Source organism: Mastigoproctus giganteus, chromosome 2 (genome assembly GCF_048544385.1).
Source record: "Mastigoproctus giganteus isolate SK-2022 chromosome 2, ASM4854438v1, whole genome shotgun sequence".
NCBI classification, from domain to species: Eukaryota; Metazoa; Arthropoda; class Arachnida; order Uropygi; family Thelyphonidae; genus Mastigoproctus; species Mastigoproctus giganteus.
Window position 1 is genome coordinate 99,455,497 of NC_143576.1, and position 15,322 is coordinate 99,470,818.

Genomic DNA, 15,322 nt, shown 5'->3' on the forward strand with positions numbered 1-15,322 from the left:
TTCTGGGGCATGACTTTTCTACAGATACTTCCATGGGCACTGTTTTTCTGAATTGGCTTATACAGGGTGTTTCAGTTAAACGTTTCAGAACTTCTAAGAGGGGTAGGGTACATCCTGACAACTCGAAATCATATAGCAATGTGGGGTCGGAAATGCTTTCCTGAAGCGGTGTTGTACACAGAAGCACCATAAAGAAAAGAGACCGTAAGTGAGAAATCGTTTTAATAATACATGAAAAGAAGCAAACGGTACATGGATTAAAGTAAGTGTTCGAAGTTTCTTCCACGGGCTACAATGCACGCCTCACATCTCTGACGCATGGACATCCGAACATTCTGGAATACTCCAGGCGAATTTCGAATTTCTTCGGCAGCTACTGCGATTCTTGCAACCAGCTCCTCAGCATTGTCAACAGGGGTGTCATAAACTAGCGATTTCATATGACCCCAGAAATAAAAATCAAGACATGATAGGTCGGGTGACCGAGCAGGCCAACGCACGGGACCACCACGTCCGATCCGATCCACTGTTGACCAAATGTGACATCCAGGTAGTTACGAACATCTCCGCTATAATGGGCAGGGGCTCCATCGTGTTGGAACCACATTGTCTGTTGCGTCGATGCAGAAATCTGTTCATCTCTCAAAAGTTGTGGCAATACTTGCTGCAGAAAGATCAAGTAGATAGGTCCGGTTAGACGACACGGTAACAGGCAAGGTCCGATGAGGTGATCTCCCATAATACTGGCCCATTCATTGACCGAAAATCGAATCTGTGCTGCACGACGTCGCACGACGATTTCTGTGTACAATACCGCTTCAGGAAAGCATTTCCGACCCCACATTGCTATATGATTTCGAGTTGTCAGGATGTACCCTACCCCTCTTAGAAGTTCTGAAACGTTTAACTGAAACACCCTATATAATTCCCGCTCTCTCTTTCAAAACAGTCCGAATACATGCCACCACTAGACAACATCTATTTACTGTCCATCTTCAAACTCACAGAACCAACTTTTCATTTTCCTCCTTTATTCATTCAACTGCGTTTTCTGGAACAACCTTCTTTCATACGTATTTTGTGAAAATTACAGTGCACAGAAGTTTAAGGGTAATGTCAACAAATATCTTCTCTCGTCTTCTCAATCTCCAATCCAATCATGATACTAAGTACTATAGGTTCTAATACTTCTCGTTTGGGATTTTCATTAAAAAAAAAAAATAAAAAAAAGGACAGGAGATGTGAAAGGGTTATGGTCTCAGTTAAGAAGAAACTGAAATCTAATGTACTGCATCTAGTTGGCTCAACGTGCAATTTTGAGCCAGTTTGGTGTAATATGAGCACTGGGAAAAAAACTTGACAGTGGGAGTGTGTTATAGGCCTAATGACTGTGATCAGTATACTATGCAGCTATACAGTGAAGTAGAGTCGGCTGGCAAATCAGTATGCCTAATAATAGTGAAATTTAACTTTCGAGATGTTGACTGGAATTTGTAGGTTGGTCATTCGCACACCAGCAAGACTTTTTTGGATATCTTCGATGACTGTTTTCTATAGCAGCAAGTTGGGAGGCAACAAGAGGAAAAAAAAAAAACTCTTCATCGGGTTAACCATATTCCCGTCAGCTGGGGCACGTTCCAGCCCCAACTGGATTCAGCAAGTTATTTCTATAATGGGTAAAGGCAAAGACTTTTGCTTTCGTAAGGGCGCCTACATAGTTTAAATTATGTGCAGTGGGACCAAGTGATAATTTGTAAATTGTAAATGGGAAATAATCGAATAAATGGGAAGTAATCAAAGATGCTACGAGGCTTTTCATACCAATAGAAAAATATTGTTGAAAGCTAAGACCTAAAGGGATGTCAAATGAACTATTGAGACACATAGCAGAAGATAAGTGCATGAGATGCATATAAATTATTGGTGATACAGATGTCTGTGGTAGATATAATTTGGTTTGTAATCAAGTCATGAAGGGGGCTAGGCAAGCTACGGCAGATTATGAGATGTCTCTGACAAGGAATGGAAAGAAAATCAGCAAAGACTTCTAAACTAATATTAAGTGTAGAAGAAAATGGTTGAATCACGTTGGCCGACTTAATGTTTATCGGTAAATTATTCATGACCCTGTTCAAGATGCTAATAAACTGTACAGATATTTTGTAATTACATTCGCACATTAGGAATTTTGAGGGAAGGGAATGCCAGAAGTCTATCAAAATCTAGCGGAGAGCTAAATGACTTTGTGATCACCGAAAGGAAACTGAAGGAGAAATTATTGAGGATGGACATAAAAACGACACCTAAGGCAGATGTAATCTATCCAATTATGTTAACATAGGCAGCAAACGAGGCAAGCAAACCCTTACCCATAATTATTAGAGCATACTTGGATTCAGGAGAGGTACCTATGGGCTGGAGATGTGCGAATATATCCCTAGTTCATAAAGGGGGATCAAAAGGCGACATGAGTAAGTACAGACCTCTTAGCTTAATGTCTCTTCTAGAAAATAAAATAATGGAATCAATGGTTAAAGCAGTAATGCAGGTCCTTTTGGACAGGCATGTATGTATATACTGCAATCCCAGCGTGTATTTGTCAAGGGACGGTCTTGTCTAACTAATCTGATAGATTACTATGATGCAATGACTAAGGAACTGGATGCAAAAATAATTTTTAAACGTATACTTGGATTTCAGGATGGCTTTTGGTACTGTTGTACATAAAAGATGGCTGTACAAACTGGAGAAATGTGGCATTAAAGGCACGTTACTGCTCTGGATAAAGAGATGGTTAAGTGTTAGAGAACAGTGAGTAGTTATCAGTGAGCACTGCTCTTCTGGGACTATTGTTATTAGTGAAGTTCCCCAGGCAGGGGTGTCCCGAGGGTGAAAGGGTTGTGTACTGACCCGGGCGCCAACGCTCAAGATGGGGGGGGGGGGCCTGAAAATCTGAAATTTACGTACACATATGAAGAAAATTTTAAGGGGGTGCGCCAAATTTAAATTGGCAACCGGACGTCACATACCCTAGGAACGCCCCGGTCCTCAGGGTTCAGTGCTGTGTCCATTGTTGTTTTTTCTATTAATCAATTATATTAATCAAGGTATAGCAAGCTTAATGTCGAAGAGTGCAGATGATAGAAAGCATGGCAGGGTGGTTAACAACATGTGAAGGGAACGAAAGGGTATTCTTATTTAGAAAGGCTTCAATTGGCATTAGTATAGGCACATGATGCAAGAAAGCAAGTTTATACAGCATCAGTCAAAAAAAAAAAAAAAAAAAAAAAAACCCTTCCCATTTCACTGATCTATTCATTCCAAATGTTTGTCTAATTCTACCTGGAATTTATTAACCTATCAACTTCCACAGCAACAGATGGAAGTTTATTCCAGCAATCAACTACCCGCTGGCTAAAGGCAAGCTTCTGCACATCTGTTCTATAACTCTCTTTCCTCAATTTGAATCCATGCCCCCTCGGGTTTGTAATTTGAGCAAGAGGAAGAATCCCATCAGCATTGAGCCTGCTCAATCCATTCAAGCCTTATACACCTCAATCAGAACGCCTCGCTGGTGCCTAGTCTTCAGAAGCTGCAATTTGCAGAACTTAAGACTTTCTTCATAAGATCACCCCTTTGTTCCTTTCACCAGTCTTGCTGCCTTTCTCTGTACTCATTAGCATTACTACTACTACTACAAGGCAGTGGAGATTGAAACCGCTCTAAATGATAATCGTATAGTCTTCCACGACGTTCTCTGAGCCGCACAGAGTATGGAGTTCTGTAAATGATATATAGGAATTTTGACAGCATGGATAGTCCTGTTGTATTAGGCAATGGTCTGACCTTATCTTGAGTAGGGCACTCTCGTGTCCTACCTAACGGGACTGTCTTCTCTTGTAGTAGCATACTAATATATGCTTACGTAACAAAAAAAAAAAAACATTATGATATTAGGGGCTCCTGTAAATGATTACCTCTACCCATATTTTACTTTGTCTGTAAATTGCGTGTATTCTCTGGTCGATTTTCCTGTTTTGCTGGACGAAAAAACCTTGCTATTTACGCCTGAGACCGACTAACTCAGCCACGGAGTGAAAAAAGCCCACTTAATTTCCTTGCGTCATCGACATGATTCGAACCCGGGCCTTTTCCACCCAGTGTTGATAGAACGGTGACAATACCATCGTGCTACAAGCGCAGACATGTTACGTAACATTATATTTTGTTTTATATAACTTTCTCAGTTTCTTTAAGGCCTTCTGGTTAATGGGCCGCACCATAGGATGATATGCCGGTGTTGGTGACCTCATTTGAGGTCACCAACTCTGCTTCGTCGGTAGCAGAGTTGGTAGAATCGCCATGTTCCTCACACAGGGTGTAAAAGACCTGAGTTCGAATCCCATCGATGTCGTCAGGGATTTTAATAGGCCTTTTCATAATGTGGCTGATTCCTCGGTTTCAGGAGAACACAGCCTGGTTTTTATTCTCCTAGAAACTGGATTTTTCGTCCAGCAAGCAGACAATGGACCACAGAATACACGCAATTTAAAAATGGTATATACGTAGCAATAAGGCCTTATTCGCTGGTGCACCTAAAACCCTATTAAACATTGACAACAGCTAACAGGGCATGGTTGTCTGAACGCAAAGGTCTGCAAACTGGGTTTCACCCAGGACAGTAAATGTACCTGTGGAGGATTGGATCCATGTGCTTTATGATTGTCCCAAACACCATCTCGATAGATGTAGCCTAATATCGAAAATTGGACCTATAAATCTCGAAAATGAGCAAATGCTTATCTGTGGTGACATTCATTACATGATCTTCTCTGAAATTTGCTCAAAAATTTTTTGAGACTATAAGAAACAAACATGCTGTGAGCCCCACCTACTTAGACTAGCATGCATTCCTGATTGGGACACTAACTGAAATAGACAAACCCAAAAGAGAATGGCCTGCTAGAAAGCGTTTCCCACACAGTCAGAATATATAAGGTACATATAGATATCTGCTAAAAGTACGAAAAAGGTTTTATGACAAAATGCCTCAGACTATGGAAATTTAGTAGACGAACATGTTAGCGCAAAACACCCTTTTTCTTCGTAGTAAATAATCTAAGTAGGTGAAAGGGCATTGTTTTTGTTACATCTCATATCATGAACGCCTTCACAACGAGTTGCCTGTAATTGCACTACGTCAAATAAGCAACGCTTTCCAGTTGAGAACTAAAACTATATTCATTTCACCTGGTTGTATCTCCTCAGGGTAGTGGGATGGCCACATTGTGTCCCACCAGGGCTCTGCTGCTAAATGGCAGGAAGAACAACAGACCAACACAACCCAACACTATACTATGTATACCAACAGTAAAGCTCTATCTCTGGCTTTTATAGAATTTGTACTGTACTACGATACGGAATCAAAAGCGGAGTTGGAAGGAAGCCCAGTGCCGCTTGAAAGTCAACACTATACACTATGTGTGTTCTGTATACATTGTACTCCCTATATTCAAATTCTGCATCCGTTTGTCTGAGTATACCACTTCTCTGTTATCCCCGCAAAAATAAAACATGAAATAAATATTATTAACACAATACCTGTTCTTATTCTTTTTAGAGTGATTCTACAAAGTAATTCCGTTCCCAACCATAGATTTCAAAATATATTTCAAAAACAAATGTTAACCTCAATCCAGTCGGTCCTACGCTTGTATATGCGCGCTCTCTGTGATACAGAAAAAGTTTTTACATAATTAGTTGATAGGAAATTAGTTATTTCGGAAGCTACCAGCGGTTGTTTATTTCGTTATGTCTCGTTTGGAAAGGTAAGCGCTCGTTTATTTTATTAATTTTTATTACACACTAAAATTACGTTGTTATGTGTAATTTCACGAAACTGTTATGTGGTCGTTGAACCATCAGGTCGGGATTTGGATACATAAATTTTTGTACATACCAATTTAAGAGAAAGTTTATTTATGAAATAAAATATCAGAAAATAATTAGTTAAACACATTAAATCATTATTAGTAGTAGTAGTGGAAAATGATGCAAATTAAAATATACAATTAATTAGAATATATTAAATAAAAGCAATCCATTTTGGAGCGAATGGGTAGGTGAACTGGAAGTGTTTTTCTTTGTTTTTTTTTGACCGATGCTGTATAAAATTGCTTTATTCCATCATTTGTTACTACTGTACTAATGCTAATATGATTACAATGCTAATTTTAATTTCAGCGTATTAGACTGTGCCAGCGTCAAATTAGCCTTTTTTTTTTTTTTTTTGGCTCATGCTTTATAAGCTTGCTTTCTTGCATCATAGGACACTACTGTGCTAATGCTAACATAATTAAAAGCACCAATTTTAATTGCAGCGTATTACTTCTGACTGCCAGGGGCCAATTAACTTTTTTCATCATATAAGGCTGTGTTTCTTAACCAAAATGTAGTCCGTGTTAATATGTTACAATTAAAAGGAACTATCCCCGAATGAGAAAATCCAACAATGAGAATTTTCTATGTAGCGAACTTTGGTAATCCTGCACTTTTCGGCAGTATTCCGACTTGACTGAGCATGCCCGACACTGACTATATGCTGGAAATGTGTATGTAATTTTTTTTTTTTTTTCGTTTTCAGAAAGAATAAAAAACAATTTCCTGACGACATAAGAATTTGATTATAAAAATAAAGTACATACTGTAGTTATAAAAACGATAATGGTAATTATTATTAATTTTTAATTATTATTTGTTTTATTGGCGCAGTATAACCTTAGTTGTTTTTGCGCCAATAAAAACAAAATCAAATCAAATTAATTATTATTTTCAGCAGTAGTAGCTACCCGAATGACTAGCAATAGAAATATAAACAAAAGATATATATATTAATAGTTAAGGCTATTAATAAGCCTTAAATAGCTAAGTGATATTTGACAGATGCTCTCAAAATATTCCAAAATGAGCATTTGAAACCTTTATACAACACTTTTGGTAAACACAACAATTATGGCTGAAGTGTTATCAGAAGTCCCCAATTTGCTTCAATTTATCATTTTAAATGGAAAACAAAATGAAAAGTTCACCAGGTGCAAACTAATATTTAGTTTCTGCTTCTTAGAACTGCCTCTGGCCCTAATGACAGCAGCACACTGTTGAGACATTGACAAGATCAATTTCTGAAGATAATCAACTATGGTTCCAAACACAAATTATGGCTTCCTGAAGTTCACGAAGGGTCTTTGGTTTCTTTCTGGCAACTGCAGATTCCACATGATGCCAACAGTTAGCATTAGCATTAGTAGAGGCATATGATGCAAGAAAGCAAGCTTATTCAGCATCAGCCAAAAAAAAAAAAAAAAAAAAAAAACCCCTCTCCCATTTCACCCCTCCGTTCGTTCGAAATACCTGTCCAGTTGAGCTTTAAATTTGTTTAGGCTATCAACTTCAACAACAAGTGATGGAAGTCGGTTCCACCAACCAACCACCCGCTGGCCAAAGGCAAATTTCCGCACATCTATCCGACATCCGTCCTTCTTCAATTTGAATTTATGCCCTCTGAGGTGATTATTCTGAGAAAGATGAAGAATCCCGTTGGCATTGAGCATGCTCAAACCATTCAAAGCCTTATACACCTCTATCAGATCACCTCGCCGGTGCCTAGTCTCCAGACTCTGTAATTTGCAAAACTTAAGCCTTTCTTCGTAAGAGCAACCCTTTGTTCCATTTACTAATCTTGTTGCCCTTCTCTGTACCCGTTCCAGCAGCTCTACATCCTTCTTGAAATGAGGCCTCCAGACCTGTATACAGTACTCAAGATGTGGCCTAACCATTGCCTTATACAAGGGAATAATCACCTCCTTATCCCTGCTAGAAAAATTCCTGTATATCATTGACAAGACACCATGAGCTACTCTTGCAGCTCGTCTGCACTGCTCAGAGAACTTCATATCTGCCTGCACAATTACCCCCAGGTCCTTTTCATTCTCCACCACTGTCAGTGTAGTACCGCAGAGTTGATACATTGCTCTGGGGTTACTGTTACCTATATGTAGTACTTTACATTTGTCAATGTTAAACTTCATTTGCCACCTCTCAGCCCATCTGTTCAACCTTTCCAGATCCTGTTGCAGCAGCATAGCGTCAGTAGTGTCCTTAACGACCCTGCCAACCTTTGTATCATCTGCAAACTTAGACATTAAACTTGATATCCCATCATCAATATCATTCATAAACACCGAAAACAACAATGGACCCAACACTGAACCTTGAGGGACTCCACTAATAACATCAGTCCACGATGAGCAGTGTCCATTGATTACCACTCTCTGTCTTCTCCCCCTCAACCACCCCTTATCCATAGCAGCAATTCGCCTCCAATGTCACACTGCTCCAATTTGTGTAGCAGCCTTCCATGTGCAACAGTATCAAAAGCCTTTCTAAGATCCAAGTATATAATATCAAAGTTATTCCCTGCATCCAGTTCTTTTGTGACTACATCATAGTATCCAATCAAATTGGTCAGGCAAGACCTGCCCTTAACAAAACCATGCTGCGTCTGAGCTATAACTGAATTCTTGTCTAGATGATCCTGCAGTGCTTCTTTAACCAGTGCCTCCATTAATTTACCTGGAACAGAAGTTAAACTAACAGGTCTATAATTACTTGTGTCAGCCTTTGATCCTCCTTTGTGAATTGGGGTTACATTTGCACATCTCCAGTCTATGGGTACCTCCCCTGAGTCCAAAGAAGCTCTCATAATTATGGCTAGGGGTTTGCATACTTCCTTTGCTGCCTCCTTTAATATAACTGGATAGATCCCATCCACCCCAGGTGCCTTTTTTATGTTTATCCTCAACAATCTCTCCTCCACTTTCCTCTCAGTTATTACAAAATCATCCAGCTCACTGCCAATGTTTACTTTACCTACATCATTCTCCTTCCTGAATAACTCATGCGTGAATGTAGATGCAAAATACTTGTTTAGATTGTTAGCCACCTGAGCAGGATCCTCAACTGTTGAACCATCAATATCCAGTGGACCAATCTGATTCATCCCTTTCCTTCTCGAGTTCAAGTATGTAAAGAACTCCTTTCTGTTTTTCTTTGCATCCTTTGCCAAGGATTTTTCGTAGTCTGCCTTTGCCTGCCTAATCTCCTTTGTGACTTGGTTACAGACCAGCTTATATCTATCATAGGCTTCCATGTCACCCATTAATTTGTATGTATCCCATGCATTTTTCTTCTCTGCCACATGTCTCATTAGTCCATCTGACAACCATTTAGGCCTAAACCTTGAACAATATTTCTTAGTTGGTATGTAAAGCCTGGTAGCCACCAAGATTAGTTCCTTGAATGCTTCCCATTTTGAGTTTGCTGTTGGTAACATCATCAGTTGGTCCCACTGTATAGAATTTAAATACTGTCTCAGACCATCATAGTCGCCTTTACGAAAACAAAAACCCTTCCCTTTACCTCTGATGGTAGTTACCTCCTTGAGTAAATCCCACTTCAACACACTGTGATCACTGCCACCTAGTGGTTCATTTATCTGCAGGTTCTTAATGCATGAAGAATCACTACTGATAATCAGATCAAGAGTATTACTCCCTCTTGTTGCCTCACGAACATGCTGATGTAGAAAACAATCATCCAATAAATCCACAAAAGCCTTGCTAGTGTGCGAGTGACCAACCCACAAATTCCAGTCAATATCTGGGAAATTAAATTCCCCCATTATAAGACTCTCTGATTTACTGGCCCACTCTATTTCCCTGTACAATATATTATTATACTCATCAGAGTCATTAGGCCTATAGCACACTCCTACTCTCAATTTTGATTTCCCTATGCTTATGTCACACCAAACTGACTCGACACTGCCCTGTCCATCGATGTCAACTGGCTTCACTTCCTTTGACTTTGTGTTTCTTAATTAATAGCATAACCCCTCCTCCCCTCCTGTCCTGTCTATCCTTTCTATATACATTGTATTCCCCAAATTCCAGTTCCGCATTACTTATATCTGTGTGACACCACGTCTCTGATATCCCAACAATATCTGCCTTTGATGTTTTGAGCAATACCTCAAATTCATCAAATTTATTTACCAAACTCCTAGCATTGGTGTACACGCAGGTATACATGCACCTGTTTCTATTCTTAGCTACCCTAACACAACCCATGTGTTTACTTGTAACGCAATGACTACCAGCAGTCTCTGAAATATCCTGCATCTTGTTTTTCAGACTTCTGCTCATTTGAATAGAAGCAGTGCAAGAATCACTTCCACCTCTGCCAGTGGCTACTGTTAATCTATTAGTCCTTGTATCCCCCCCCAACTATCAGTTTTCCGACCCACCTAACACTGCCTCGACAGCATCAGCAAAAATTCTTGCACCCTTTCTATTTAAGTGTATCCCATCCCTGTAGGAGCAGTCTCTCCTGTTAACAAGTACAGTCCAGGCTGAAAAAAATTCTACCCCTTGAGCCTTGCACAATCCCTCCAGGGCCGAATTGATCGACAAGGCTCTCATCATATACTCCCTCCTATCGTGTCTGGGCAGAATTGCAGACACTTTCAAGTTCAACCCTAATTCACGGCTTTTTTTCAACAGTGACCTGTACTTGCTAAGTAATTCTGCCGGTCTCCTACTCTTAATATCATTAGTGCCAACGTGTACAACTATATCACCTTTTGTGCCCTTAAAAGATGATATCCGCTCTACAACGTCATCAACCTTTGCCCCTGGCAGACATACCCTGGTCCTATTCCACCTATCACTTTGGTTTCACTTTGGTTCACGAAGGGTCTTTGGTTTCTTTCTGGCAACTGCAGATTCCACATGATGCCAACAGTTCTCTAAAGGATTCGGGTCCGCGCTGTTTCCTGGCAAGCTAACATTTGTAATGGACCATTCTTCCAACCATTTTTTTCACCGATAACAAATGTAAACACATTATTGTCGAACCTCTAATGCAGAAATGAAGCTAAAGTAACTACAGAAGTGCCTACTTTTTGCCTGATGATAAGATGCAGTTGCTTGGCAGTTTGAAATGGTCTCTAATGGTTGGCAGCAATTTGCCTTCCAATTCGCCAGGTATCCATTGGCATTTATGGAACCATTTTATAAACTGCAGGTGACCTACTCTGCGATACAAAATGCACCCCTATATCATTTGGCTGGTAGGGAATTTCACCTGTAGATGCCGTACAGTCTGGATGGCATTCTTCACCATGTCTACGGCAAATCGTTTGTCTCCCATCCAGAGCCATGCAGGTTGAATTTCTTATCATCTGAGAAAATAACTGACTTCCACTGCTCGGGGGTCCATTTGACATGCTCCTTACACCAAATTAATTGGGCCTTTTTCATTTTTTGTGTGAGGAGGGTCTACAAGTCCATTTTTGAAGCGGCATCTTCTGACTGTTACTGCACTTGCTACCACTCCTGTATGTTCTTCACATTCTCTATTCAGTTCACATGAAGAAGCTTTACGGTTTTTAAGGCATAAGTGCTTTAAAATGCGGTCCTGTTTTGGCGTAGAGGCTCGTTTGTGTTTGGTTCCTTTTTTCCTATTAGCAGAACCTGTATTCTTGAGTTTGGAAAGAAATCTATTCGCTGTCAACTGATTACAAGACACTCTATAAGCAATATGACGGGAAGAACATCCTTCCTCACGTAAAGCAACAATAGCACGCTTTCTTTGTGATCAACTGCACATAACTCGCCATCTTGACACAAGCAAGGAATGACTGCAACTTTCAGAGCGTGCTTATGTAGCTGAAAGTGCTGATGCAATCTGTAAGAAATATTGCCATATACTTACGTTGTTTGGACAATTACAATTTTAAGGGGTGATGCACTTTCTTTGAACTAGTGTGTGTGTGTGTGTGTGTGTACACACACACACACACATGTATCTTCCCCAATTGATTCAGGAATTCTGTGTTATTGAAATGTATCCAAACACATCTGGTGAGTATGGGCTTGGCACATCCAGGTCCTGAGCTGGGTATCGTCATTCTTCTCTTTCCTTGGTGATTCCCTTCTACTTCTTACTTTTGTTCATTTTCTCTCTTTCTCTCAGGGTAACTCAAATTTTTTTTTTTGGTTGGTACAGCAAAAACCTCAGGTTTCCTTGCACCCTATGGCTAATGATGATAATAGCGTTACGAATTTTTCTTGCCCTGGTTGTAATAGTAGCTTCTTGTGAAAGGTCCTTGAGTAAACTCAAATTGATTAAAAATCACCTTAGATCAACAACTGGACAAGAACAACTAACAAATATATGAATTGTATCCATTGAAACTCATGTTGCATGAAACATAAATTAGGATAAAATTACTGATGATTTCGTGTCAGCGAAAGGGAGGAAAAATTCAATTAAAATAATACATGTTCAGTTTATTTTCACTTGAAATAGTTTTTAACAAATGTATTACCATACTTTTTGGAAGTGTGTGTGTGTAGAAAGTTAAAATAATTGGATCTTTATGTATGAAAACTTCTCATATTGTGAAGGTATTTATATCTCATATTGTGAAGGTATTCACAATATGAGATATAACTTAAAAGTATCCTCATGTAGAGGGCTCTGGAGCGAGTTCTAAGGCTCGTACTGAAGAGAAATTTTGACATCAGGTACAATAAAGAATGCGCTCGGCATTTATTGGGGGGGAAAAATAGTTACAAAATTTGTCACTGTATGGCGTGTAACTATCTTAGTTACGATTATGCAAATAACTTATGTTATTTGCACAATAACGTTTCACATACGCACATCAGTTTCTGGCGCGAGTGACAGTGGACATCACTTGGCCACGGAACATCCTTTGGAGTGATGAAGCCCACTTCTGCTTAAATGGACAAGTGAATACGCACAACTGTCACATTTATGCAACAAAAAACCCTTGTTATCCAAGAGGTCCTGTCACATTCTCCAAATGTGACAGTGTTGTGTGGATTTACGGCCACATTCATGATTAGGCCATATTTTTTTGAACAGATAACACCGACTGGACCCCACACCTGTTCTGTCACTGGACAGTGATATGAAATGTTGGAAAATTTCTCAATATCAGAGCTGCAACAACATGGGTGCCTTCAGGATACCATATTCATACAAGATGGTGTGCCGCCGTTGTGTTCAAAGATTGCTAAGGCAACACTTTACAGATGAATGCTGATTCTTTGAATGGAAATTGTTTACAGTTGATCAAAATGGAGGACACATTGAACAATTGTAGCGCCATACAGTGACAAATTTTGTAACTAATTTTTTTTTTTTCCAATAAATGGTTAGCATATTCTTTATTGTACCTGTTGTCCAAATTTCTCTTCAGTACGAGCCTTAGCACTTGCTGCAGAGCCCTCTACATAGGGATACTTTAATTTTAACAACCCTGTATATATATAAAATGTTTCTATGTCATAATTTTGCAAATGCTAAAATTATGGCAATTCAAACACTCCCTTGCATTAATTAGATTTGTTCAAATTGCCGTGATTGCACTATACGGAGGGTTGATTCTGCCTTTTGATATTAATCCTGCTTGTGACGTATGGCAGCAATGTAAATTTTTTTTTTTCCCACAGGGGCAGTCCCAAACCTTATGAACAGGTGCATCCGTTTTAATGTCAACATGCCTCGGGAATTGGACCTATGGTTGGAAGGTTACATAACTGCACTTTCCGAAGAAGGGTACAATTATGCAAAAATTATTGATAGGTGCAAGTCGAAAAATTTTAGTGTATCAAAGTTTGGTATCCATAAGGTTTTGAATGGCAAAGGAAAATTCTGCGAAGCTGCGGCAAGTGGGCAGAAAACACTGAAGAAACTGCAATCTGCTCCAAGTCGAATGAGAGAGGTAGTACAAAAAGTGCAGTTGCTCGTCGTCGGTGGAAATATAAAAACCCAAAGAGCTATAGTGTCACATGTGGGAACATCCCAGTCAACCGTTTGTCGCGTAATCAATGAAAATTTGCAACTGGAGAAGAAGCACAAGGCTCTCGTACACCACCTAGGAGCAAGGCACATTGCAGAGCGGCGGGTCAATGCTCGAAAACTCTACGAAAAATACCTGGCAGCTGAATGGTGGAAATTTGTAGCAACATTGGATGAAGCTTGGGTGTACCTCTCCTACTGCAAAAAAATTCGGGCAATTTATTAGTGTCCACAGGGTGACAAGGCCTTTCCAACATGGGTGCATCAGTGCAAGGAAAGTTTTGGCTGAGGTTTTATGGTTGTAGCTGGTTTTTGCTATAACGACAAATTTGAGTTGCTTAGAGTTGTTAAAAACACAAAAGTGAACTCAGTGTATTACCAAACTGAAGTTCTACAGCCATTTGAACATGAAATACCCACATTGTACAGTTCTGACGCTGAAAAGGTCTGGGTGAACCAGAATAAGGCATCCGGCCACAGTCGTGTTCCACCCGTGCTTTGCTGAGAATGGAAGCGGTGACAGGTATTCGTTCAATCTCATTTGAAGATATACCTGTTAAACAACTTGATGCTGCACCCATGGATTTTTGCGCATTCGGACTTTTGAAAAGAGCTCTCGGAAACCACCGCCCCAGAACTGTTGAAAGTTTGTGGAAAGCGCCAGCAGGAATGGGACAAGATTGACTTGGCAGTTTTGCAGCGGGCTTTACTTCAATAGAAATTGCAATGCCATGCGATAGTCCATGAGCAGGGAAAACAAATAGAACACAACCGGTGGTGGTGGCATGGAATTTTGTAGTTTTAAAGGACTGTCAAAATTATTATCGAAAGGCTGAATCAACCCTCCTTATTTTAATTTAATTAATGCAAATAATACTGTTTGTAGGAAAGGAAAAATTTGGGGTATAATTTTTCTCTTTTTAAAGTAATTTATGTTGAGGTCCCTTTTCTAATATGAAAGATTACAATGACATTTTCCCTCCTAGGAAATGTAGCCAGTGTGGAGCTCCATCAAAGTATTGCTGTCCAAAATGTTCTATAAGGTCCTGCTCTCTAGCATGTGTAAAGCTGCATAAAAAGGAATCAGAATGTGATGGAGTGAGAGACAAAACTGTGTATGTCAGATTAAAAGATTTCACTGAAATACACCTCTTAAGTGGTAAGACAATTTCTGCTTTCAAAATAATTATGCTATAGATCATTTTATTGTGTGATTAGCGGTTTGTTATCAGAAGATAGCAATAAAATATGTTGTGTTATGTATTTCTGTCATATCAGACATTCAATATATGAAAAAAAGTTGATTAACCCTTTTGTGTATGAAGATCAACACTTTAAATGCAACTAGTAACCTTCTTCCTGTCTTCCTTTC

The 15,322-nt window shown here is 39.5% G+C and overlaps 1 protein-coding gene across 1 annotated transcript in view; it reads left to right on the forward strand.

Moving 5' to 3' along the window:
* Positions 1-5,726: 5,726 nt before the first annotated feature.
* LOC150089461 (box C/D snoRNA protein 1) overlaps positions 5,727-15,322 on the forward strand; it is a 110,841-nt gene continuing 101,245 nt past the window's right edge. The window contains exons 1-2 of the mRNA XM_090368610.1: positions 5,727-5,828; positions 14,937-15,109. Coding sequence (XP_090224736.1) covers positions 5,812-5,828; positions 14,937-15,109 — 190 coding nt within the window. The 5' untranslated portion in view covers positions 5,727-5,811. The remainder of the gene's footprint in view (positions 5,829-14,936; positions 15,110-15,322) is intronic.